General features: G+C 38.9%; 2 protein-coding genes across 4 annotated transcripts; one reads left to right on the plus strand and one right to left on the minus strand.

The window, feature by feature from the left end:
• Positions 1–1,535: 1,535 nt before the first annotated feature.
• On the minus strand, positions 1,536–4,160 carry ANKRD49 (ankyrin repeat domain 49). 3 transcript variants are annotated; one of them, XM_082497613.1, is made up of 3 exons: positions 4,072–4,160; positions 3,426–3,696; positions 1,536–2,478 (listed from the first exon to the last, which is right to left on the minus strand). In XM_082497613.1, exons 2-3 carry the CDS (start codon positions 3,681–3,683, stop codon positions 2,020–2,022), a joined length of 717 nt encoding a protein of 238 aa, XP_082353739.1. In that variant the 5' UTR covers positions 3,684–3,696; positions 4,072–4,160; the 3' UTR covers positions 1,536–2,019. The 3 variants fall into 3 exon arrangements, with proteins under 3 accessions (XP_082353739.1, XP_082353740.1, XP_082353741.1); XM_082497614.1 differs by lacking the exon at positions 4,072–4,160 and adding an exon at positions 3,979–4,049; XM_082497615.1 differs by lacking the exon at positions 4,072–4,160 and having other exon boundaries at positions 3,426–3,716.
• A 261-nt stretch (positions 4,161–4,421) lies between these two features.
• Positions 4,422–26,351, plus strand: MRE11 (MRE11 homolog, double strand break repair nuclease; the record flags this gene model as incomplete). The annotated part of the gene is made up of 19 exons (XM_082496852.1): positions 4,422–4,534; positions 5,497–5,629; positions 6,537–6,697; positions 7,326–7,413; positions 8,344–8,485; positions 10,132–10,246; positions 11,309–11,494; positions 11,956–12,127; positions 12,839–12,919; positions 13,479–13,605; positions 15,880–15,983; positions 18,186–18,359; positions 19,818–19,880; positions 20,817–21,033; positions 22,032–22,115; positions 22,487–22,542; positions 23,025–23,092; positions 23,479–23,557; positions 24,718–26,351. 19 exons carry the CDS (start codon positions 4,422–4,424, stop codon positions 24,766–24,768), a joined length of 2,214 nt encoding a protein of 737 aa, XP_082352978.1. The 3' UTR covers positions 24,769–26,351.
• Between the last annotated feature and the right edge of the window lie 1,147 nt (positions 26,352–27,498).

Raw genomic sequence — 27,498 nt, forward strand, 5'->3', positions numbered from 1 at the left:
AGAGATGTCCTCCACAGATGCTTGATCAGAGCACCAAATGTGGGCCAACATACCCCCCAGCCCTGCTGCTGCTACAAATGCACTTCAGCTCTGTTCGTGGTGCCTGGAAGGAGCTTGGTATCAATCAGTATGGCATCTGCACAGGTCAACAAAGTCTTGTTACAGCTGTCATACAGGGTGACAGTACTCGAGGTCTTCAATTTTCAGTTCAATTTGATTAGCAGAGAAGCAAGTTTCTCCACTCCTGAAGCTCAAAGTGTGCAGCATGCCATTACCATGGGGAAAATCTTTAGTGTACTAATTTCCGTGCAGTACAGATCATCTGCTGGGCTGACAACATTGCTGCAGTTTTACCAGTATCTTTCTAAACCGCTATTGATCAAAAAAGATCCACCTGCTCAGAGTAATTGTTTTGAGATGTACTGTACTGTTACTTAAAAAGCCTAACTCATTAACTACTTGCATTTAGTAGTGACTTTTGTCTGAAACTTACATTTCAACCAAGGTGGGGAAATAAAAAAAGATGGGAAGTGCACATTACTGCACAGATAGCTAAATAATCCAGAGATGTCCATTCTCCAAAAGAAGTTGAAAGACTGAGAGACACAGACTGATAACGGCTGATGCGAACAGTAACACAGGTAACTTAAATTCTCAAACCAACTCTAAAAATCAGACTTTTTCACTTGCTAGCAGAAAGGCTGAACTGACAAACAGGAGCAGCAAATTATGATGTCTCTTGTGAAAATTTATAGTGTTAATTAACATTTTTCTGCTAAGTTAAACCAAACAGTATGCAGTGCTAAGAATGCTAAGAATGCCGTCAATGAAGGGTCCCAAGCCTTCAGTGCAAACCAGTGATATTCTAGCTGGCATGAATGCAGAAAGAAGCTGCACTCAAGGGCATGCTGAAGGCCTCAAAATCTTAAGAAACAAACCAACCAACCCATGTCCACCACCCCGACTCTGGTTAAATGACGGCAGCCAAATCTGTCAGAATTTTTGGAAGCCCAACTCAGATGTGAATGCCTAGGATTAGTAATACAAGCTATCACAATTTAAAGAGCCATCAAATAAGAAAATAAATGAATGGTCTGGAAATTAAGAAATTTTGAGGAAAAATACCAGTACAATTTTTAAAACATGCTGAATATTTGAGCTGGAATGAGGGATTCTCTCTGGGGATTCAAAAGTGGGAGAGAAACGCTGCTGAGTGTGTCCTGCACTAAATTAGCTGTAACTAAATCAGGCACAGCAGTATGTTGGCTGTTTGTCCTCACACAGTTGAGGTTCATTTGTTCTAACTAATGCTGTATCCATGACATTAAAACTTTACTCCTCAGCTTAATTTGCAAGTGAAAAATAAACAGGATCTTCATAGAAAGTAATTTCCTCAAAAAGCACCAGGAAAAAAACTGAAACTACTTTATCCTATGAATCACGCTTTTGATTTATGAACAGGCGATTGCGTGATAATTGAGCTTTCAATTAAAAATATGACAGCAAAATACTTAGGGTTAAATATTTTATTTTATAATAAGCCTTACACCAGTATCACTAAACATTTTGTGTATCACCCAAATAAGTTACATTCATTCTGAGCTTTCATGCAGTTTTAAAAAAGTTAAATTTCTCAAAAAATAATTTTCAAGTGTGCTGTAATAAACTCTGCATAAGCAAGCCAGAATTCTTTCACGTCAAGTAAATATTCCAGTTTTCCCTCCTGTTTTGCCAGTACAGACCAATTACAAAAGCCCCTCCAAATTTGCACTAATTAAATGGGAAACTCACTGAAATTGCTGAGACTTTCTGAATACCTTGAATTAACAGCAGTAACGCTTCAAAATACAAGCGACACCACTAAGCTGAGTTGCAAGAAATGACATTTTGCTGGAGGAGAACGCTAAAGTATCTTAAATGAAAAACTTGTTGCACAGGGACAGGCCACCACCGACCACCAGCATGCAGAACACAAACAAGAGGCAGCAAACCTCACGTTCACAAGCGTAACCACAGCTTTTAAGGAGACACAGCATTTATGCAGTCTTCTACTATTTCAAAAAGGTAGTGGTATATATCAGTCCTCCTTGCAATGTCAAGGGCTGTTTCATCCAAGTTGTTTTTCAGGTCCGGTTTCACATAGCGATTCATCAGCAAGAGTTCCAGCGTTTCTCTGCTGTTTTTGTTTCCTGCAGCAATGTGCAAGGGTGTCAGCAAACCATTTGTCTGCGCATTGATGTCTGCGCCCTGCTGCAGTAAGAACGCCGCCACTTTTGTATTGTTCCACTTACAGGCGCTGTGCAGAGGCGTCCAGCCGTCCACTGTCTGCGCGTGAACATCTGCCCCTTGGGCCACCAATTCGTGTGCAATGTCCAAGTGCCCACTGTAGGCAGCTCGGTGGAGAGGAGTGTACTGGTCTTCGTCACGAGCATTAACAGGAGCCAGCTTGTCGGAAAGGAGCCTCTTCACTGTACTCAGCTATTTAAAGGAAAACAGGTCATTTAATACAACACTCCACAAACACGATGCACGGCTTTGACTGCTCCAAAGTTTTATGAGAAAACAATTCCTGTCAGTCTCAAAAATGTTTAAGTGTAACAAGAAATTTTACAATAAAACCAGTTATTGTTACTTTGTTAATGGGGTGGGGGTTACTTTTTTGGCTTGTGGGGCTTTTGGGGGTTTGTTTTGGTTGGTTTATTTGTTTGTTTGTGTGTTTGGTATTTTTCATTTTTTTAAAGAGATACAACATGAACAGTCTGGTGCAAAAACACACAACCCTAGTTCCCCCCACTGTGCTTTAAGCATTTATTTGCAACGCCTTAGGAGTACCTTTACCTTCCACCTTCTCCCCATTCTCTGTGAAGACACAAGTACCTCCACAGAACTGCAGATGGAGCTTGTGTGTGCGTAAGAGAGGCAACTAATGAAAATGAATGTATTTAAGGCTGTAATAAGCTGTGTAACTGGAATCTCAGTCTTCTCCTCCCTCACTGCCAAGAATAAAAAGCTTCCCCACACCCTGTAAAGAGACAGGAAAACAGCCACCCGTTCTCTGCATATGAAGCTTTTGAGAAAATAAAATTTCAGATACACCCTCTCCACCCCAGTTAAAGGCTCACTTGCCACGAAAAAAGGGCCTGGCACGCTTTCAGTCTGTAGGAGTTTAAGAGGAGTGCTGTTATTTTAACATTGGACTACAATCAAAGCTTTTGTTCTGAAAGCTAATTGATCCAGAAATACTGTAGTGTGCGGGGGCTACAAAGGGAGGTGTTTTACATACAGCGGCTTGCAAAACGGGAACAAAATAGCCCAGAAAGATGAAGGAAAGCGTAGGTAAGTTTTTGTTTATAGATGAAACTGTCGATATCTGCTCAAAATAGCATTCTTGTCAGTGATGCCTCTGAACAGCCTAAATGCCTTACCCGGTTGTTCTCAGCTGCCCAGAGCAGCAATTTCTCTGGATTTTTTTCCATTTTTTTTTCTTGCATTTCGTACCATTCCTCACTTCTTTCTTGCTCATCATCGTCATCATCGGACTGTCCCGACCAACAGCTCTGAGTTCCCACAGGAATCAAATGCCTGTGCGTCTCCAGCAGTTCCAGCTGGTTAAAATTCTCCGTAAAGTCTTCGAACTGCTCACTGTCATCATCTTCCTCATCGACGTGTTTGGCTTTACTCATCTTCGGTCAGCATCTGTAAGTAGCAGATTGTTTATCATAACTTTTACTGTTATTCGTGGCCTAATCGTCAATAAAAACACCTGATTGTTTATAAACAAACGGTTTGGTGAAAAGACTGGACTTTAAGGCAGTGTTTCTGCCCGCCCTTTCCCCTCACATCCCATCCGAGCGCCGGGCCCGGCAGCGCCCGCCTCGCCGCCCCCGCTGGGCCCACGCCACCCCTGGGGGGGGCCCAACGCCCACCCCGGCACCACCGGGAGCCCGCCCCGAGGGTTCGCCGCTCCCCCGGCCCTGCCTGCGGGCTGCCGCCAGCCACACGCCGTCCCTCCGGTCTCCCGTCCGCGCTCGCCACCCGCCCGGCCCGGCTTAGCTCCACGGCCGAACGCACCTGCCGCCCCCACCGACTCAGTGCTCCGGGGGCGGGGCCACCCGTGGGGGCGGGGCCACCCGCCGAGAGGACGCACGCCCACCGCCCACCAGAGGAGTCCTTCCGGCCTGTGCCCCCCAGCGGACGTGACGACAACGCTTCGCCGGCACCGGCCCTCGGCTGACCAACCGCGGTGAGCGCGCGCAGGTGTTGGGCTCTCGCGAGAACAGCGCCGAATCCCGCCCTTCTCGGCGCCATGGCAACGGTGCGCGGTGGCGGGTGGCCGCGCTAGGCCGCGGGGTGAGGAACGGGTCCCAGCTGTAACCTTCTATCGGCCGCTGGCCCCCGGTGAAGGATTGCGGTCTCGCCCCATGGCGGCGCGGGTGCTGGCAGCTTGCCCCGCACTCCTGAGGAGGAAGCGGGCGGGGTGCCGCCGCCGCTACCATGCGCCGTTGCTGACCCCATGGCGGTCGTGTTCGTCCCGGTACCGCCGTGTCCATCCGTCCCGTCTCCTGCCCAGTCACGTTTTGCGGCCGTTGCCGTGAAGTTGTCCCTTCCGTGGGTCCCTCCGGGTGGCCTAGCCGGGGTGGGAGGTGTCGGGAGCCGGGCGGGCGGTGTGAGAGCGCTGGCGGCGCCCCGCGGGGTAGCCGTGCCTCTGGTGCAGTTGTAAACGGTTAAACCAAGCACGGATCTTGCCTTATCTTGAGGTTTTTGCAAGCAAGAAGAGCTAATAAAAAAGGGGGGACCGATCGTTCACCTCACTGTACCCTTCGTTCTAATTTGTTTATATTTTTTGCCTCTTAGGCTTTTCATAGCATCGATGAAGGTAGAAACTGACTTCCTGACCTGACCTACCCAGCTGTGTCCAGAGCTGCTTTGTGAGGAGTCTTGGCACGAAGATGAGTACCGTCAACTCACAGTAAGCTCCTGTTGTCTGCAGCTGTATGCAGTTCTTCTGTTATCAGATAGCAAGTCTTTTGTATGCTTGGAATAAGTTAAGAGGAACTCGGTTCAGTGTTTATGCTTTCCCTCAGGTCCTTATGATCATCATACTTGCTTCCATGTATATGTAAATTACCACTGCAAAGAAAGAAAATTGAACGTTTGTTCAGCAAGTCTTCTTAAGCGCAGAAAACATAAAAAAGATTTTTAATTTGTCATTAGATACTTCAGATCATTAGATTAGATGTCATTAGATGCTTGCAGCCCTTTATTAGAGTAGTCTGATTGGGATGACCTAATTTTCAAACTGGTTGGTTTGGTGAAGATCAATTTGCAATAAAAGTAGTGAAGAGTTTTGAGAATATTACAGGAATATTTCAATAGAGTTTTATAACAAATCTCATGTATTTAATGACTTTGGACAGGACAGCTTACCTTAATAAAATCTGTGTTGAAATTCTCAAGTGTATTGCTGTCTAACACAAATTTTCCTGCCTTATTCAGGGATGATGAAGATAGCTTTAAAATACTTATTGCTACTGATATTCATCTTGGCTATTTGGAGAAGGATCCAGTCCGTGGAAATGATACGTTTGTAACTTTTGATGAAATTCTGGGCCATGCTCAAAAAAATGATGTGAGTACTGCTTTTTGGAAAGTGAAGGAGTGAGACTGTGGAAAATATGTTCCAACCTGCCAGAAGCTGTAAAGCTTAAGCCTGGTGTCATCTTTAGTAATGTCAAGTTAAATGACTAAACCAAGCTATTTATTGCAATCAGCTACATTTCTGTTTTGGTAAAAGGAATGCCTGTTCCTTTGTGAGAGTGTTTCTGTTAAAGTATGGCCCTGGTTGCATTAACGGTGTTTTCAGGTTGCCTGCACCAGTTCCAGTGGTATTTAGAGAGGGTTTGTCACCGCAAGAAGGGAGGCGTGAGGGTAATGATACAAAGTCTTTAGGCAACTGAGAAAGTAGAAATAAAAGTTAGACACTTTAAAAGTGTTTCTGGTTTTAAGGATTAAATGTTTCTTAGTTGAATTATTTGTAATTTTGATGAAGATGATTTTTTTCCTAATGCTTTTTCAAAAGCTAAATATATACAGAAACTGCAACTAGTACCTTCTCAAAGTAATATGGGGATAGCTATTGATTTTTTTCCCTGTAAGATACCACAGCAATGAAAAGAGAATGTATTTCTTCATGCCTGTCAAGGGAAATGTTCAAGGGCCAACAAGGAGACCCTTATTAAAACACTTAACTGGTACTTTTTTTCAACACTATCAGTTGTTTTCTCCTATATCTCTTCATAAATGGGTCTTTTTGGGCTTGGTTTTGTTTTAATGAATAATTTAGTTAATGTTTGTTTCATGAGGACATTAAATATTGTGTCTGCAACTACCAATTTCTTTTACCTAGAAGTCCAGATATGGATATGAGGAGCTATGTGGAACTCCTTAGAAGAAATAATTTAAACAATTTGCTTAGAAGTCTTTCAGAGTAATACAAAATGTTGTTTTAAAATAATAGAGCTTTTTGTTACATACAGGTGGACTTTGTTTTATTAGGTGGGGACCTTTTTCATGAAAACAAACCCTCTAGAAAAACAGTACACTCTTGTTTGGAGTCACTGAGAAAGTACTGCATGGGTGATCGTCCTGTTCAGTTTGAAATTTTGAGCGATCAGGCAGTTAATTTTCATTACAGCAAGTAAGTATGTTCCTATAAATTATGGTGTAAGGTTTGGTCTGTGTATTGGGTGAACATGTCGTGATTTTTATGATTTATATCCTCTGTGACTGGAACCTTGAAGTTTTAGGCCTGTTTGCATGGGACAGTTTACAGGACGACTTCACCTATCATCTTTTATAATCTAAGTCTGTAAAGGAATGGACACAATTTTTTGGGAAACTTCTGAGTGTGTTATGACATTTGATATGTTTATGTAATATATAGTTTCTATCCTGCAAATACAATGCAAGTAAAGGAATTTACACAAATTGTGGTAAAATCAGCAGCATCCTTTATTTGTAAACAAAGGTTGCACAGCCCAGTCTGCTGCTCTTGCACGTACCACACAACATGTTGTACATTCTTTTCATAGGCTTGCCCTAAAAAAAAAAAAGGGGGATCTTTTGCTACTCTTTTCCCACTGGGAAGTGCCATTCCAGTCCATAAGAATCTTCTTATGCTGTGCAGCTTAAGCTTATTCATAGCCACTTACATCATGAGAGCAGCACAAATAAGTATTTGTGATGATGTTAATTTGAAGATAATATTGGGAATTGTCCACAAATTTGCAGATATAGTTTAACTTCTTTTTCTTCTTCTTGTTCAGGTTTCCATGGGTGAATTATCAGGATAGAAATCTCAACATTTCTATTCCAATTTTTAGTATTCATGGCAATCATGATGATCCCACAGGGGTAATTATTATCATAATTGTACTGTACTATTATATTACAAAAATATTACAGAAATAGAAACTTGTATAGAATACATTTATTGGAGACCAGGCTAATTTTAGTAATTTGCTCCACTCTTCACATAAATATTTTGTGTATCTTTAGGAATTCTGTTAATGAGTTACAACAAATAAAGTGTGACATTAAAAAAGTGGAAAAGTTGAGGGCTTCATATGAACTATGTTGAAATTCTTAGTTTATGTAGATTTCTGTCATTGAGAACAGAATCACTTTTCATGCTAAGAAATGGCAGCCTTTCAGAAAGCTTCTAAAACAAATTCTATCTGTGGAGATTGAAAGCTTTTTTCTTAAAGAAGGGGACTTTTGATACTTTGTCTTGTGCATATACAGTTGATGTGCATCTTACATTTTCAAGGATGATAGCCTAATAATGATGAAATGCTAGTTTAAAAATTAACCACTAAAAGTAAGCAGTGAAAGGACGTTTAGAAAGCAGCAAAGTGCGTGTGTTGAATTAATAATTTTGCATTTTATATTCTGTGATTCTATAAATAGCAGTGTATCATGAAGATGGGTGTTTTAACAAGAGAAATTTAACTTTGGACCTACTATGATGTAGTTAGCAGATAATTTTCTGTAGTAGCTTAGAGACTTTACTTCTTTGGAGTTTTTTTGTTTTGTTTTGTTTTTCTGCATGATTTAATGTTTAATTTCATGTTGTTCAAATGAAGCAAGACTTGTAAGGAAAAGGGATTTGCTTCTGTACCCATTAGTACTAAAAAAAGCTAATATATGTGGCGGGGCTTTTCAACTGCAGAAGTTACTTAAGAAAAGGTATTCTCTCTCCCTTTTGAGACTGTTTCACTTATACTTTAAAGACTAAATGTTCTGTTCAAAATTTTTATATTTGTTTCTTAATATTTTCTACAGGCAGATGCACTGTGTGCATTGGATATTTTAAGCTGTGCAGGATTATTGAATCACTTTGGACGTTCAACTTCTGTGGAGAAAATAGATATTAGTCCCATTTTATTGCGTAAGGGTAGAACAAAAATTGCTCTGTATGGCTTAGGTAGGTATTAGTCTGACAGACTGTGTTTGGACAGTTCAATAGGTCTAAATTAAGTTGGAAAAAACTTACAGTGCTGCAACAAACATGCAAGTCTAATTAATGCTAAATTAAGGTATAATAGTGTCAGGTTTCTCCTCCTGCTGCGTTGTCACTGGCTTACAGATTTTTTTTTTCTTTGCCTTTTTTTACTTTAAAATAAATCCTTCAATAACTTTTAGACTTTTATTGATCTTTAATGAACCCTGCTTAAGTTAGCTGTGGAGGGTGCCTGTGTATTGAGTCAGGGCAGTCACACTCTTAAATTCTCACTGTTGTGCATTAAGCTTACGTCCTCCTGTTTAGGTAAAACTTAAACACTGTATGTTCATGTGCCCTTTTGGTTGAAAAACATAAAACATAAACTGTCTGAGCTGAAACCTAATCTCTGACATGTTTGTCTGAAGTGGTTCATGAGTAACATCTGTCACAGGAACCTAAGTTTCTGTAAAGAAACTTGCGAAGTTTCATATTTTAAAGGTGTTCTATAGTGGGTTTTCAACTTCAGTTTGTCCCTTTCTATTTTCTCCTCCACCTTCCCCTCTACCCTCAATTCTTACTTAGAATGGTTAAGTTTTACTGCTTTCTGTCTAGAAAAGTTAACTATTCCAATCTTAATTTTTCCCCTTATTTTATGTCCAGTCGTGGGTGCTTAAACACTTAATTTCTAAGCAACTTTTAAGCTATAAGTTGTCCTGTGTGGCTGTGGTTTCATGTGTTTAATGAGATACTTTAAAAGCTTGCTAGATGTTCTAAGGGTTAGTAGTGAGGGTTCTAATACCACAGTATAAAAGTTTTCAAAAAGCATTTGAAGTTTTAGTACCCAAAATCATCTCTGGGAAATGCAGCAACTTTCTAAAGTACAGGTGTTGCTGCATGAAAATGTTCATGAGATGTTTCTTTGAGCTTGTGCCAGGATTATATACCCTCTTGACTTTCTCTGATTTAAAGAGCACTTTTCTTATACAAAATATGTAAACTCCATATGGGATTTTATTGAAATGCATTATGAACCCTGGGTATGTATGATTTGTTTGTTTGTTTTTTCTTGTTAAAAACATCAAGGGAATAGTGACAAATAGGTGAGACTTTTTCCTGCTATGTGAGACTTTGCAGAATTCGTGGTTTATTTCTTGTTTTGTACAGAATTTGAAAGTATGTTTAAGAACTCCATCTCTACTCAGTAGTGTCTGGTTTTAGGCTTCACCTTACAACAAAATATACTTCTTACTGTGACAACAAGAAATAAAACATATCTTCTAATATTTTTAATTCTGCCCATAGTAAGCTGTTTGGCATGGAAAACTGGCAAGAGGTCTCAAAGCAGATGTAGTTAATGAAACTGCTGTTAGCAGTTGTTTAAAGGTAGATTTCTTGTTAAAATGTCTTGTTTTCATAAGTCCCTCTATTAAAATAGCCAATTTATACTTTGATCTCTTCAAATTCATAATCATGCCTCATACTTTTTAGGTCATGATAATGAAGAGCTGATCTTGCCACAAAGTTGTGTTCTTCATACTCTTTTTAATGGAGTTGCTAATAAACCACTCTTTTTTAATAGTTTTTTTACCACTCAAAAATGATTTAATGTTTTGTTTTGTCTACTCCAGGAGCTATTCCAGATGAGAGGTTGTATCGTATGTTTGTCAATAAACAAGTAACCATGCTGAGACCAAAGGAAGATGAAGATAGTTGGTTTAACTTGTTTGTGATTCATCAAAATAGGTAATGGTATTGAATGAATTACAGTGACTTTTAAACTTACGATGTTACTTCTTTAAACTGCCTTAAAAAGGATAGGTGAGAAAGCCAGCTGTGCTAGTTGCTGCTTCTTGTGAGTAGCTGGTTTCTTAAGATTTTCCCAAATGAAAGCATTGTTCTACAGTTCTTACAGAAGAATCATAAAGGAAAAAAGTTGAAATAAATGAGTTGGGAATGTTGGGAAATCTCTTCCCAAACTCTTATAGTTAGGGGCAGTGGAGGGTTTGTAGTGTAATATGCATATAATTAAGTCCTGTCTGCTTGTTAGAGGTGAAGGAGCATTAAACTTCATATTGTATTTTCTATCCTTGTTTGAACCATGATTTGACATGTGCTGTATCTTCACTTGCAGTGCTATGCTTTACAGTTTCTCTTGAATAGAGGGTAGGTAGCATGCGTTCTTTCTGCCTGCACGCTTCTCCCAGCAGTGGTAGTGGTAGTAGGAACAGGCAGAATTCTTTTCCAAATCTGTTCTTTTTTCCTGAATAAGAGTGCAATCCTCATGCACGAGTAACAGTGAAGCAGAACTAAACAAATAACCCTGTGTACTGATCTCTGTCCAGTAGATTGAAAGACCTCATTCCTCCTCCATCTCCTTTATCTTCTGGAAGGGGATAGGGGGTGGTGTCCCATATCTGTTTCATTCACTGGCTTTTACCCCACCATTTAAACAAAAAAACAACCAAACAAAAAAACCCACAAAGGCCATGAGGTGCTATAAAAGCATTCATATGGAAAAAAACCCTAAAGCCTTGCAAGCCAAGTAAGATGAAAAGGAAGATGCAAACAAAAGGAGGAGAGCGGAAAAGAATGAGCTGTGTAAGCTGCCTTTTTGATTAACCAAGCACTTAAAACAATTGTATGAGAAATAAATGTGAAGAATACCTGATGTGAAATGTACGTCAGCTATTTTTGCTGGAGTTTCTGTGTCACTTTAAATGACACTGATGTTTTCTTCTCCTTCGCTCCCTCCTTGTCCACCTATGACCGTGCACGTTCTAATTATTTTTCTCTTTTCTTGAACAGGAGCAAACATGGAGCTACCAACTACATTCCAGAGCAGTTTTTAGATGACTTTATTGATCTTGTTGTGTGGGGTCATGAACATGAGTGCAAAATAGCTCCCTCCCAAAATGAACAGCAACATTTCTTTGTTTCTCAACCAGGAAGTTCAGTGGTGACATCTCTGTCCCCCGGAGAAGCCGTGAAGAAGTGTGTGATCCGTTCTTTTTGTTCTTGTTTATCCCTTGCCTTATGTCTCTCGAGCGTTGTGTTGAGAAAAGAAAAATACCTCTGTTTAAGTATGAAAGGACTTGTGTTATAGCTTCAGAGTGTGACGTAACAAATGGAATAGATTGAATCAGTGCCTAGAATAACTTTTGCTTTACTTAGGATTAAACCTAATGTTTGAAGCAAATGGAACTTGTCTAAGAAGTGTTACACCCTGATAAATTGGAATGCAAGGAACTGTGTACGTGTGCTTGTATATGGAACAAGCACAGTCTAAATATAATGGAACTGAAGTTTGGCAGGACCAACCCTGAAGTACAGATCCAAGAACTTCCTATAGCTTTTAAACTTTTTCCCTGAAAAGTAAACATGAATTTAAAACAAACTTTTATACCATATTTCTCTTAAGTTTACCTTCTAGTAAGTTACCTTTCTCTTTCTAGACACATTGGTTTGCTGCATGTTAAAGGGAAAGTAATGAAAATGCAGAAGATTGCTCTAGAGACAGTGCGAACTTTCCACATGGAGGATATTGTTCTAGCTGATCACCCAGATCTCTTTAATCCTGACAATCCTAAAGTAACTCAGGCAATACAAGCATTCTGCATGGAAAAGGTAACAGTGTATGGACAGAGAATGTGATCTGTGGCTGTTTTTGAGACTGGAAAGTGAAAAGTCTTATGTTTTGCTGTGTATTATTTGAGACAGACTTAGTCAATGTTTCCATAGGAGGCTATTTCTATGATATTCACTGCAGCCATGGCTTCCAGATTCCTGGACTGGGATGACCTTTCAAAGTAGACTGGAACTGCTTTATGGGGGTCCATATCATCTTTGTACAAAAACTCTCTCGCCTGAGAGTGGGTCAGCATTGGATGTGCACTTTGGAACCAGCATAAATATGTGTGCCTAAATGCGGAGAGCTGGGCTGTGCATTGTGAAGTGGCAGAAGTAACTAAACAAGTTAATTAGTTGCTCTTGGTTCTTAGGTCTCTGTAAGTTTCTTCCTGCTTTTCTCTGGAATTAGAAATTTAGCCAAGGATACTGGCTATAACAGAAAATAGTTATGAGTAATCAGTGATGTAGATGCTGCTGGACTATGCTATATCTGAAAGCTAAGCTTTTCATTTTCACTTTTTCTTGTTCATTCCTATGTCTTTTGGCTGGATACTGGTACATGTGTGTGTTCAGGAATGAGAGCACATCCTATAGTTATTTATTTGTATAGCTCCCCCCTGCAGCTGTATGTGTTTAAAGTTACACTTGAAGGGTTCAGGCATCTGTAAAGGAATAAAGTGGGACTAAATTTCTAATTCTACTTCATAGGTGGAATTGATGCTGGATGAGGCAGAAGGAGAACGCTTGGGAAATCCACGCCAGCCAGAGAAGCCTCTGATAAGATTGCGAGTAAGAAATTTTTCAGTTTGGATTGCTGTGTTTTGAAAGGTCACTGTGAAAAATCTCAGTCATGGTTTTTTTTATAAACATGTAATATATAAAATTTCTTACTGTGGACAGGTGAATATAAATCACCTTCATACCATGATTCTGTTTACCTGTGATGTAACTAGTGTTCTATGGTAAAGGATGAGACTGGTCATAAGTATACTTCACTGCTGCTTGAGTAAGGGGACCAAAAGTGAATGTTTACAGAGAAGTTTTTCTTAATTCATATTATCTTATGTTTGTTCCTAACCTAATTTATGGAAACTTTCCTGAAGACTAGTGAATGAAACAAGTTAGGAACAAGTTATGAATCTGGGCTGTTATTAGCTATTCTGCTAATATTATTTATTAGCTATTATTATCTATTAACTATTCTGCATAGTGTGGTAAAGCATTAATTTTAGGTTGACTTATTTTTTACTTTAATTTTTCCTTTGAAGGATATCAAACTCGTCTTGATTTGTGTGGCTTCTCTATATCTGTTTGTTTCATATTTCATTTTTTTCCTTTCCTCTCGTAGGTTGATTATACAGGTGGCTTCGAACCATTTAGTGTCCATCGTTTTAGCCAGAAGTACATGGATAGGGTGGCTAACCCAAAAGACATCATACACTTTTTCAGGCATCGTGAACAAAAAGAGAAAAATGGTAATTATAAAGGAATCATTGGCTTGCCTTGGTTTTCATTTTTCTTCCTTTATCTTGTTACCCAGTGCTTGCAAAGGCTTGGTATCTACCATCTAATGTGTTACAGGAGGAGTGAAGATGCATAGTTTCATTTAAGTGTAAATATTGCACAAGTATTTCTGTTTTGTTGCTGTGTTTGTCTAAAATTCTGATATTCAGCACAGCATCTTCTGACAGTTATTCATAAATAATTCCTTTTTCTTTGGCCTCAAATCTTCTTGAGTTGCTTATAGTAATATATATAGCCCCATACCAGACTGACTTGCTCTATGATTCTGTGATAATTGCCACAAAAGGTATTAAAATCCTGAGACTTCTCAGAATTAGATGGTTGATTTGGGGTACTCTGCAGGAAAAGAGGTGTGGGTGTTGTGTTTTTTCCCTTTGCTTTTTTTTATTTTATTGCTGTAGTAGTTCACTTGTTTATACCTAAAATACTAATAGAGGAGTTGGGCTTGAGAGATGTTTGTATATTAAAAAAAAAAAAAGTCTGAATGTACAACAGCATTTTGTTTGCCCTAATTAATCATGTGTACGGGGTGCTCTTGGCTTTTTAGTCTGTTCCAGGTATGTCTCTATTCAAGCATTTGTGCAAAACAAATAATAGCTGTTACTATTGTAGCATTTCTCACTGTGCCTAGAATTTTTAATAAATGGTTAATAGATGTTGCCCAAATACTGGATTTGTAATGTCGCTAATGAAAATACAGCTTGCACAAGAACAAACTGTGCTGAATAACTGTTAATATTTCACATTAGTGCATTCTAAGTACTCCAATCCAATTGACAGTTTTTACTTACACTGTCAGTTTTACAAAGTTCAAAACATCATGTTTCATTAATAAAAACTCCTTTTAGAGAGGATTTTTTTTAATGATGCTGTATTGATCATGTTTTATTTTGGTTTGGATTTTTTTTAACAGTTGCGTAATCTCATTTTCAGAATACAAGATATCTAGCACATCTGTCGCCATGCTTCATCAATACCTCAGGAAGCGAATGTAAAAAGAATACCATGGTTCTTTGCAATACTTTATTAAATATCCTCTAATGCAAGTGAGGTGGCTAATAAAGCAGTCAAAATTTTCAGGACATGGACCTGTTGGATTGGGTCTGGAGGAGGGCCACGAAGATGATCAGAGGGCTGGAGCACCTCTGCTATGAGGACAGGCTGAGAGAGTTGGGGTTGTTCAGCCTGGAGAAGGCTCCAGGGTGACCTTATAGCAGCCTTCCAGTACTTTAAGGGCACCTATAGGAAACATGGGGAGGTACTCTTTATCAGTGAGTGTAGTGATAGGATGAGGTTTTAAACTGAAAGAGGGGAGATTTAGATGAGATACTAGGAAGAAATTCTGTACTCTGAGGGTGGTGAGGCACTGGAACAAGTTGCCTGGGGAAGCTGTGGATGCCCCATCCCTGGAAGTGTTCAAGGCCAGGTTGGATGGGCTTTCAGCAACCTGGTCTAGTGGAAGGTGTCCCTGGCCATGGCAGGGAGTTGGAACTAGATGATCTTTAAGGTCCCTTCCGACCTAAACCATTCTATGATTCTGTGATAATGGTATGGTTGAGTACAGGTGTTGTTAAGACTTCATTAGTTCAGAAGTTGTTCTTGTTTCTTTTGTCATAGCTGCTTATATAATGACGAAGAAAACAATGTTTTGTGCTTGCATGTCACAGATGTCTGTAAGCAGTCTGTAGTCACTTTATATTACTTTGCGTAGTATACAGTAACCTCAGTTGATTACCCCTTTCCTTCTTCTGTCATTCCTACCTTGCTGCCTGAGAATGGGGTCAGCCTTAATGAGCTATGAACATTTTCTACTGAAAATCAGTCTGTGCTTTGGAGAAAAATTTCTTCTTTAGTAACGGAGTTACTTATGAAAAATCCCTTGTGCTTTTATGGCTCCTTTGATCTTCTTCCATTTGTGATCTTTTAAAGTTCAGTTATAACAGGACATAGCGTTCAGTTCATAATTTCAGACATTTGGTAGTTAGAACACTTTGTATCTGCTAGTAGTGGAGTTGTCTCGCACAGTTATTGCATCCATTATGTTTACCTTTTTTTCCAGACAATAGACTGTACCGTTAGAAAAAAAAAAAACAACTTTACATATAAAAGGGACCACAATTCTTAATAGGCTTATATTAACCTTTTTTCCTGTTACTATCAGTGCGATGATAATAATTAAAAGCTGCAAGCGTGGGTGACAGTGCCACTGTGCTTTTCTATTCTAGACAGCGATCTTAATTTTGGAAAACTGGTTAGCAGACCTGCTTCTGAGGGGATGACACTGAGGGTGGAAGACCTTGTAAAGCAGTATTTTCAGACAGCAGAGAAGGTATCTTTCTACCTTTTATGATTTTTTTTTTTTAATGTAATGTAGTCTTTTTATCTTTTTTTGCTTTCTTAATGGAAGTAGTGTTCTCTGAAAAGACTCTGACATTCACCAAGAAGTGAATTTGTTTCCTATATAACTCTATGTGAATTATGGTATGAAGTACATGTCTTAGGTTAACAAGTAACTGTTGTATATAGGTTGTATAGGGTATGTGAGCATGTGCAGATTTGGGAACGTTATGATAACTCTTCGTGTGAACTTGCAGTGTCTGCCCTGTACTAAATGATGTGTCATGTTCTTACAGGAGAAAAACGTGAGGCAGCATGCTCTGAGTGAGAAGCTACCTTAATTTGCTGTAGGGTCAACATGAAACTGAACCATTTACTATTACCAGCTGACTTGGAGTAACTTGTTACTTTGCAGTATATTTGTGTTCTCAGACATAGTGCAATTCCACATTATCTTTAAAGCAGAGCAGGGAGAAGGATATAGTTTGCTTTCCCCCCACCCTTTCATTAAACCTGATTTATTTCCCTTTCCCAACACCAGGGCAGTAACGTCTCAGAGGTAAAAAATAATAATAATTATCAGTGAGTCAGGTGCCCAAATGCTTGATCCAGATGATCAAGCATAACTTTCAAAAGCTACTTCAGAACATTCTTTATAGAAAGTCATTAGAGTGAGAATTCCTGAGGTAAAGATCCCCCAAATCATATCATCTTGCCTAACCTTAGACACGTGTTAGGTGTCAGTATTAGCACAGCATAAGTCATGCTCTGGAAGGGCTACTTTGCCTTCTGAATATGATAGGGAACCCAGGGTGACTGGTTCAGAAGTAGGTACTTCTTCAAATGTATGCCACCCTTAAATCCCATGGGGAGGGCTAGCAGTGTCAAAGACAGGGCACTGTATTATTCTTTGAAAAATAAATTTTGCTTTTAATCTCTCTTCCTCCCTTATTCTGCGAAATTGTCCCTGTTACACCGTCTTCCCAACTTGTTTGTATGTTCTTGTATAAACAACTCAGTTACTGGTCCCTGCACTTGAGGTCTGCTTCAGTGGCTCAACATCTGTAAAGACTTGAAAGAATCTGGTCCCCTTCTGGGAAGGCATGCAGTAGGCTGTTAATACATTTTAAGTTAATATGTTAATGAAAAAAAGAGGGGGGGAAACATTAATGTTCTGCATCATTACAATCAGTCACTCTTTTGAGATGCTTGTTTTATTTTTTTGTAAACTTTTTATTTTGTAATAGCTGTAAATTTTTTTTCCTCAGTGCAGCTTTATTCACGGAAAGTTTTATGCCTCTGTAACCCTCAAAACAATTTCTAAAGGACACCTGGAAGGATCAGAAATCATTAATAAGCATGTATAATGTTTATTACTAAGAAATTATCTGTGCTGTAGTTTACAGACAAAAGAGGCTGCTATTTAAACGTTACTATGCATATGGGGGTTTCATTCTCAGAATGTCTCTTTTTACTGTATGACAAAGGATGGTAGAGAAGAGAAGGGCTGCAAAACACTACCAGTAGCATCTACAACTTTTACTAATTGGTGTCCGTAGTAATATCTTAATGTAGAATATCTTGATGAATATCATCTCACTCAATGAACTTGAGAGAACTATTGATATTTACAGAATTGCATTTCAATAGAGTAGACTTCTGCTTAATAGCTCTTAATGCTTTGTAATAATAATTTGCCCTGCTCTGTAACTGCCGTTTTTAATGTTAGAATTTTACAGTAAAACTAAGTAATTTAGCATTTGTAGTAATTCAGTACCCACTTTTAGTAGCATTATTATGTCTCTGCAAGTTGATCTTAGCTTTAGTTTAAAAAAGGGAGGGGAACTAGGAAATAGTATAGTTTACCTTCTCCCTCTCAGCAATACATTTCAGACAAATTAGTTTAGCTTTGACTAGCACTGCAGTTTCTTTACTGTTTATGAAACTTTCTTTGACGAGTCTGGAAAATACTCTGTTAAGTAGATGTAACATGCTAGTAGCAAAGGGATTGTAACTGTATTATGATGAGTAACATCTTTGCTTATTGCTGTGCTTTTCTCTGATTGAAATCTTCAATGCACATTACTGTTTTTGGAACCAATTTAATGTAACATTTATCTGAAACAGCAGGAATATTACTTGCTTTCTTTGATGGCAGATGCTTCTTAACAAAATGTTTTCCCCACCTATAAAGAAAGTACAGCTTTCACTTCTAACTGAAAGAGGAATGGGAGAAGCAGTGCAGGAGTTTGTGGATAAAGAGGAAAAAGATGCCATAGAAGAGTTGGTGAAATTTCAACTAGAAAAAACACAGAGATTTCTTAAGGAGCGTCGCACTGATGCAGAGGAAGAAAAGATAGACGAGGAGGTAATAGTCTCTCAATGTTAATTCCTTAGGAGAGGTCAAGACAGATAGTAGAAAAAACAGTGCTCAGACCTGGTTTAATAGATTTGCCTGTGTGTGAAGCTTGGGCAAGTCATTTTCTGGAATTAATAAATACGGAGATGAAGTTTCAAATACCTAGTTTAAAAGCTTGTATCGAGAATAGGGTTTAGGTATGCTTATACTGATTCTCACTTTATTTGCATACACATGCATGGAAAAGATCTGTCACTGATGTGTAGAACTACATGTATATATATATCTCTACTGTGAGAAAGAAGTTATATATAATATCTTCTTAGCTTTTCATATTGGCTTAGGGAAGGGTACAAGAACAGTGCAAGCATAAAGGAAACCTATCCATCAGGGGCTCTACTAGCTTCTAACTGCTTGCAGCTCAGGGTCTCCCAGAGACAAACTTGTTTTATGTGTATCTAGACCCTTAATAGACTTCTCCATCAACTTGTTGAGCTTTCACATGAGCCCATGTATTCAGTTGTAATAGTCAAGCATTATATGACAAGTTGTTCTGCAGCTTAACTGTGCACTGTGTAAACAATAATTTGGTGGGGGGAGGAAGGTTGCTCATACCTGTTTTCTTGCTGATTGCTTTCATTCATGAGGGGTTGAAAGAGACTGTAAATAATCAGTGCCTGCAGGCTTTCTGTGCTGCTTTGGGGTTTGGGTTTTTTGTTTGTTTGTCTTTTGGACTAATATCTTCTTTCACCCATCTTATCTTTTTCCATACTTGACAAGTTGAGCTTTCATAGAATCACAGAATCTCCTAGATTAAAAAAGAGCTGTGAGATCATCTAGTCCAATCATTAACTTAACACTGACAAGCCCACCACTAAACCATGTCCCTAAGCACTATATCTACATGACCCTTAAATACCTCCAGGGATGGGGACGCTACCACTGCCCTGGGTAACGTGTTCCAATACCTGATGACCCTTTCAGTAAAGAAATTCTTCCTAATATCCAATTTAAACTTTCCTTGGTGCAACTTGAAGCCATTTCAAGCCATTTCCTCTTGTTCTAGTTGTACGTGTATTGCAATGTTTGTCTCTTCTTAGTATTGTTGTTTTCTGTCTTGCTTCTTCATCTCTACCCCTTCTTTTCCAGTTATTCATATTTCACTGTCCTTTATTGTCAAATTATGTATACTTTCCTTCTGTTGAACATAATATCTCCTACTTTTCATCATGTCCCAAGCTTTTTTCTCCCCAGTGATGTAGCTGTGGTTGTTAATAGAACACAAGATTCTTAAACAGTAGGACAGCATGAAGAGGCTCTAAACAATCCGTTCAGTTATTCTTGCACTCTTCTTTGCCTCTCACATGAACTTGACTTAATAATTCAGTGGTCAAAAGTTCTCAGTTACTGTGTTTTGTTTATCATATGAAATGAACTGTTAATTTGATGGTAACTCATTTTATTCAGGTACGAAAATTCAGGGAGAGTAGAAAAAAGAATACTGAAGAAGAGGATGCGGAAGTTCGTGAGGTAACTCCTTTGAATTTTGAACATAGGCTGAAGAATGGAATGGTTACTTCTGCATATGAATGAACTCATTTAGCAGTACTTCAACATTGTCCTTGCCAAAAAGTGCCTGTCTGCCTAGGGAAGATTAGTAAGTCTCTTTTACATCATCCTTGGTATAATATGTCCCTAAGCTACTGCTTGATTTGGCTTTTGATATCTCTTTTCTTGGGCAAATTTGTGAATCTGAATGTTCAGTTGTTCTTTTTTTGAACTGAGGTTAGACCAGGCAGGTGACCTTCAGAGATCTGACGTCTTAAACTATTTGTGATCCTGTCACCAGTGGGCGTGTGGATGGGCTGTATTGAGTGATGTTACTGGAACTAGTTGGTATTATTGGTAAACCTTTAGGTACTATCGTCCTCATCAGCAATCTTATATCTTAGAGTCTTAGATCTCCCAGAGATGTCTTTCCAAAGAGAATTGTCAACCACTGACAGCATTGGTGTTTCTTTGTCTTTGTGAGACTGGAATGAAATTTTGAGAGAAAGGATAGCAGTGGTGAGATTGAGTTTTCCTAATCTGAGATATCTTCGCATGAACTAGTTGTCTTAAACAGCCACTGTCGTCTATGAAGATCAAGTCATTGGAGCCTAGACGGTACAAATGTACACAGCTGACAGGATGACCTGAACTGTTCACCAAACACCAATGGCGATGTATCATATTAACTAGCTCCGTTCTGTTACCAGAGCTTAGCTAACTACTTTATATGTACACATCTAAATTAAATAGACCAGATACTGTCCCTGCTTTTTGACAGACTTCTTTGCGTTCTGTAACTCTGTGGGTCCTCTATGCCTCGATGGTTTAGAACTATATATCACAACTAGGATTTAACAATGGTGCATTTCATCATTTAAGATTCTTTTTCATATAGCACTTATTGTTCCATTTCAGGCAATCACCAGGGCTAGAGCCCACAGATCTGAGGATGCAGTTCTTGTCACAGCCTCCAGTGATGAAGAACTCATGGATACGGGGATGAAAGGCACTGGTGATTCCGATGATGGCTTTCCTGCAACAGTGAGCCGAGGAAGGGGTCGGGCAAGAGGTAGGGCAAGAGGTGCAAGGGGACAAAATTCAACAACAAGAGGTTCATCTCGAAGGGGAAGAGGTAAGAAAAACTTCACATTCTCTGTACTGCAGTTACTGACTTTTTTTTTTCTTTAAATGGCGTCTCTCTTCTGATGCTTCCATCAAGTGGAAATTTGTTGCTTAGGGACTCCTACTGGAAAAAAAAATTCTTCACAAATATTTTTGGTATCATATTACATATGGTTGACTGCCTTACAAGGGTTAAGTTGTGACTTTTTCACAAGATGATTAAAAGAGAAATATCTTGCTTCCCAGCTATGGAAACATAGTAGACTCTTAGAAGATGCATTATTGGGAAGGTCTGTGCAGTGAAGTGCATGGATAAACCTTTGTTACTCGTAAATGTAATCCATTTGAGCAGTATAGGGTGGAGGTACAGTTATCTCCATCCTCATGCAATTTACAAGATACTTCATTGTTTCTAGTGACTGAGAAAATTTAGGAGTGTTTCTGAAGCAAAATGAACTAAATAGCTCCTTGGCTATGTGTGATTGTGCACTTTACAGTGATAGTGGTACTTCCATTATATACGTACTTCCATTATATATAAATATGTATATATATAAATGAAAAAAGAAAAGATGGGGTCTTGCAGTTATATACTCATTTGAGTTGTCTCAGTAATACGCCCAAAGGTCTAAGAGCAGGATGAGTTGAAACAAAAGCAGTTGTCTTGGGTCTGATTTGGTTAGTGCCTTTAAACTAGTTCTATGAGCGTGTGCTCCAACACTGTTGGGATCCCATCAGAGCAGGGTGGGGGGTGTTAAGAGGCCATGTCTGTGGATCTTTGAGCCTTTGGCCCAGAGCAGTTGGGGAGCATGTAAGCATGTAAGGGAGGGCTTTGATTCAAGGAAGAAAGTGCAGGAATAAAGGGGAATGTAGGTTTTTAAGTCACTTCCTGCTCAGTAATGATAGACTAAAGGGACGGACACACACACACGCGCGCGCGCACACACACACACACACAAAACAAACCAACCACTGAACAGATTTGCATATTGTTTATTATTCCTACAGGAAGCACTAGCCAAGAGTCAGCTACTAGCAGCAGAACCTACAAGCCTGTATCTGTGCCTGCCAAGAATATGTCTATCATGGATGGTAGGCCTTTGAGTTGTCCGTTACTCTAATCTGCTCTCTCAAATTGTAATGAAGGTGTTTATTTAATGGTGAAGTGCCTAAATTGCCTTTTTTTCTATTAGTCCAATTCAGCTGTGAGAAATTCTTTTGGTTCTAATGAAATAAAATAACCAACAGTGATGAGAGAAAGAATAATGGAGGGGGAAAAAAAGAACAGTGATACCCTGCTGGTATGGGGTAAAATGAAATTGGGTGGGGTTGGTTGGTTTTTTTACAGGGTATTTTGCAGAGGAAATGCATGCTAAGCAGGTCTTAAATAAAAAGAATGATATAACATTGTTTGCATTTTATTGTGGGAGCACTTTAAAAATATTACATTTATTTTATTCTAGCCTTTAGGTCTTTGAAACCAGAGCTCTCCTTGAATTCATCTAAATCTTACTCTGAGGTAAGAACACCTTGCATGAGTGAAGTTGTACTGCCTTTTGCTGTCTTCTGATTTGAAGAATGAATATGTAGTCAAAACATTAGCCTAAACCAGCAGATGTTCCCAAGCTATCAGTTCCAGGAGTAGGTTTCTGCATGTTGATTTGTAGACCTTTTGTACCCTCTTTGGTATGGGTTTTGTCTGAGGAAAAACAAAGGCCGTGTTTTATTTGTGACCGCAGTCTCAGATATAGAGTGTATATACACGAGTATTTTGGGGCTTTCTGGAAGATGAAAGATCTGGAGAGCATAGCTTGTGTTGTATTTGCACATTGTATAGTTCTAGCCTTGAGCCCTATCAAGTGTGTATTATAACTAATTAGGTATATATTTGGACACCCCCCCCCCCAAATGTTCTATGCTATAGTACCGTGTTATTATGCACTCTATCGCTGTAAGAATAAATTCTGTGAAAAAGCTTTATAAATGATACAATTTTTTCAGGATATTATAGATGATGACTCCGATCTAGAAGACATTTCTATTGTTCCTTCTTCCAAAGGAAATCAAAGGTCAGTATGTTTACTTCATGAATGCTACTATGACTGCCTTACTCCTGATTGGCAATCAGGAGGGTCCAGGGATCTGATCTACTACCTGAAATAACAAATTTTTAAGAAAATTATAACACTACTCAGAGAATTTATATAAATTTTTACCTATTAATGTGGATAATATTTCTGTACCAATAAATTGCTCTGCTGATTGAGTTAAGCTAGGTCAGAGCTTTAGAATGAATATGTTAGTTTGCGAATTTGAATTCGTTCTCATTGTTATTTCTATTCATTCTTAATTTCTGTATTGGTGGTCCAAATCTAAGTTGAAGGGAAAGGTATTGGAATGTCTGGTAATTAGGAACAAACTGATGCCTTTTTTTCTTCTCTCTGTATGTTTCCAGGTTGTCAACTACATCTTCATTTAGTAAAAGAGGTTCACAAAGCCAAACATCTAGAGGAGTAGATTTTGAGTCAGATGAGGTATGGTATATAGTGGTCTTTTTTTTCTTTTACTTTGTGTAAATTTCTATACCTTACTGTTTCGCGGTTGTGGTTTTGGTGGTTTTTGTTGTGTTTTGTTGTTGTTTTTTTTTTTACTAACAAGGCTAGATTATTGCACCCAGTTTTCATTAGAATATATACATAATCATCGATAATAAGGCTGGAAGGGATCTCGGGAAAATATCCAGTCCTTTTTCCCTTCAATTCTTAATCAGTTAATTTTCATTCCTGAAATGTGTGGAATAGGTTATTTTTCCTGGGGAAGAAAATAATCGTAATCTCTTCTAGTGCTTGGCTATGTTCTTTCATTTATTTATCTAATTTTTTTCTTGTAAAAAGGAAGAAATTTTTTTTTGCATCTAAAAATTGCTATTTTCCAGGGCACTTAATTGTTTTATTGTTGTAAATTATGTAAATACACTTAAAAAAAAATTATTACGCTATCGTCAAGTTTAAGATACCTGTTCTTGCAGTATATATCTGAACTGCTAGGAAATTATTTCTTCCATAATTAAACAAGTAAAACTTTCTATTCAGTGCAAAACTGTGAATAATATACATTCTGTCAAGGACTGCAGTTTCCATAGACTGTCATCTATGGTCCAGATCCTGGCCTTAACGATGTCAGGTGTTGGCCACTTCAGAGAAAATGTGAAATTCTTGTCCCTTCTCTCTGCTATGCTGTGTCTCCTTCTTGTACCTGAAATACAAAACTACATTTGTTTGCATGTGCAAAAAGAAAAAGTATTTTTGATTCATGAAAGAAAAAGTATTTTTGATTCATGCAAATCTCAGTAAATTATGATGAGTGATATGTATGTGAACATAACCTCACTGAGGTATGTGCTGCTCATAATGATAACATTTTCCTGTGTCACACCTGAAATAGAGATTGTTCCTCGTTTCAAAGTGGCTGTTCTGATTGTCTTGACTTAAACTCAGTTTCTATTCTCTGCGCATTTATGATCCGGACTTTTAAATCAAAGGATAATCTCATATCAAAACCAACAAAACCAGGTCTGTCAGAAAACATGGAATAAACTGACCAGGCTTTCTAGTTTAATCTAAAGGTGACTAGACTTCTTATGACTCGGAATGTATGCTTGTTCTGGTAATACAGATCTGCTTGCAAATTGCAGGATGAATTTGATCCATTCAAAAGCACTGCAACATCAAGAAGAACTAAGTGATTTTTTTGGCTCGCTACACAAGAGAGAAACGTCAAAATTAGTGAAGAAAATGGAAAGTGGTTTGCAAGGCATTCTCTGTATGGCATTTCTCTGTAAATGATGGCTGCCTTTTATTTTCACTTCTATGAAACGTTTTTTGTTTGGTGGTTGTTTTGTTTCTTTCAGTAGCACCAAATTTGGTATAATTTGGGTGTTGCACTGCTTGATGTGTTAGACTAGAGTGTCTAATATATTCTGAAGTATGGCCTGAAACTGCAAGTTCTTTCCAAAACTTCTAAAAGCCTGTTTTCTTTCTGAGGTAATAATGAAAATAACAGTCATATATTTTATAGAAAACTCCATCTCTTGGGCTTGAATTTTGCAGAGGAGTAAATTCATAGTGGTATGCAAATGTGGATATGGACACAGACTTGGTCAGCATAATGAAACTTGTACTTATTTGCAATTTTCTACGGATACAGTTGAAAATTCTGAAGAGTAATAGTTTGACCCACAAATGTAGTTTTCGGTATTGAAGCTGGAAAATGTTCTAATACTTTAAACTATACTAGGAGAGCTAAACCCACTACTGCACTGTTATTAAATGTCATAGTATATAGGAATGAATTCTGCTCTGTAATTCAAGAACTGCCAAAGACTTCAGATTGAATTGCATTGTCATCTTTTACCCTGTAAATAAGATGTAAGGGCTAGAACCTTACAGCTTCACAAGGAATGCTGCTTGAAGGATAAAGCAATTGAGCCGGTAATGGGCAGGCCAGTGCCTCTTACCTATCTTTTAGCTGACGTTTTTCAGGTATCTGTTTCCTCAGCCCATTGCTTCGGTAAACTTCCTAAAATGTCATCATTAATTTCCAAATATTCTCCAAATGAGGCGTTTAAAATACAGCATTGTATTCACAGTGGGGGAACCACTCCTTCTGTTGAAGGAGTCGAGACCTAGACCTATTCCTCCTCCTCTCTTTCCATCTCTGTACACCCCACTCCCCAAAAAGTGCTGTTCTAAACCTTTGGCCGTTAGAGCTAATGAAGGAAAAGGCAAAGGCCATAAGGGTTCATCAGCTAACGCCCCCAGCGTGTCAGAGAGGCACTAAATACCTTGAGTAGCTGCAGCCATTCCATTGCATTTTTACTTTCTCCTTCAAAGAGGTGGGATTGGGCAGTTGTGTTTCTCTGGCTGTCGCTGAACATGACTGTTGTTACTTTGCCTGCATATGAGCCTTGAGCTTCCCAAAAGCTTCCATAAAAATGATCAAGATGTGCAAATTTCTAGTGTAGAACTTAGTAGCAACTTACAAAGCAGAGCCATCACTTTACGTGTCAGCAAATAGTTTCGTAGTTTCATTTCATTAAGGGCTGTCAAAGCTATAATATTATCTATGCAATTAAAAAGCTGCTGTAAATACCCTTGAGGGTGAGGGTTTAGGTTTGGTTGTTTTTTTTTTTTTAAATAAACTATTTCTGTTAAGTAAGTTGTGAATGTCAGTTTTATGGACTACACTGGATCTGAGGGATTGGCGTTTTTAAAGCTCTTTGCTGCCTTGTGTTGCTATCGGCACGTATTGGGTCTGGCTGGGCAGGTTAACTTTCTCCGTAGCAGCCTGTGCAGTGCTGTGCTCCGCGTTTGTGGCGTGGAGGGTGTTGATACCACAGTGATGTTACGGCTGCTGCGGAGGAGTGCTCCACAGCATCCAGAATGTCTCAGCAGTGCCACTGCAAAGGTCAGTAGGTTGGGAGTGGGAAAGAGGTTGGGAGAGGACACAGCCAGGACAGCTGACCCCAACTGACCCCAGAGATATTCTATACTGTGCGATGTGCTCAGCAATAAAAGCTGAAGGAAAGGAGGAGGGGGCACTACGTTTGTTATTAAGGCATTGGTCTTCCGAAGCAACCACTGCATGTACTGAGGTGACTGGACATCACCTGCTGATGGGACATAAATCTTTTTTTTTATGCTTTGCTTTCACACACAGCCTTTGCTTTTTTCCATTAAACAGCCTTAATCTCGACCCACGAGTTTTTCATGTAATATTCTTCCCCTGTCCTGCTAAGGATGGGGAGTGAGTGACTTGGTGGACACCTGGCAACCCCCATGGTCAACCTGCCACACCAAATAAAATCTGCTTTGTTATAAAGGCTTAAATTGTCTAGTTTATTTTTTCACTAAGGTCTTAAGGGAACTCTCTCTTTTAATGTTGCAGTTACATCATAGGAAAAGATTTTAGCAAAATATATGGGATTAATAGGTATTGTATCAAAGGCTCTTTCTAACTTTTTCACAATTTTTTTTCCAGTCAGCTGTTAAATTCACAGTGGCTTTTTTTATAGTGTTAAACTGCAGCAGCTCTTGAATTGTGTCGTATAGAAGATAAAGGTGGCATCCTTTGTGGGGGGAAAATGTAACCTGGTGTATGTAGAAAGACTGTACTATAAATAGATACTTCTAATTGTCAGTGTGATTTGTTACATGGGGGGGATAAGATGCTGAGAAAATCAATTCTCACAGATTACAGTGGATAGTTTTTGAAAAGTCACTTCTTGCTCACGTAACTTCCAATCCACCTGCCCCAGAAAGCTCAAATATTTCAGCAAAGCCACGGTAGTGAGAGAGAGATTGATCCTGGGAACTGGCGGGGGGTGAGGGAGGGATGCACACTCTGCTGTGCGTTTAAAAAGAAAAAAAGGCATTAGTTCTTTTTTTGAATGCTTCCAAATTGCATTTTTTAATGT

This window comes from Vanellus vanellus (genome assembly GCF_965231255.1).
Source record: "Vanellus vanellus genome assembly, chromosome: 1".
Lineage (NCBI taxonomy): Eukaryota > Metazoa > Chordata > Aves > Charadriiformes > Charadriidae > Vanellus > Vanellus vanellus.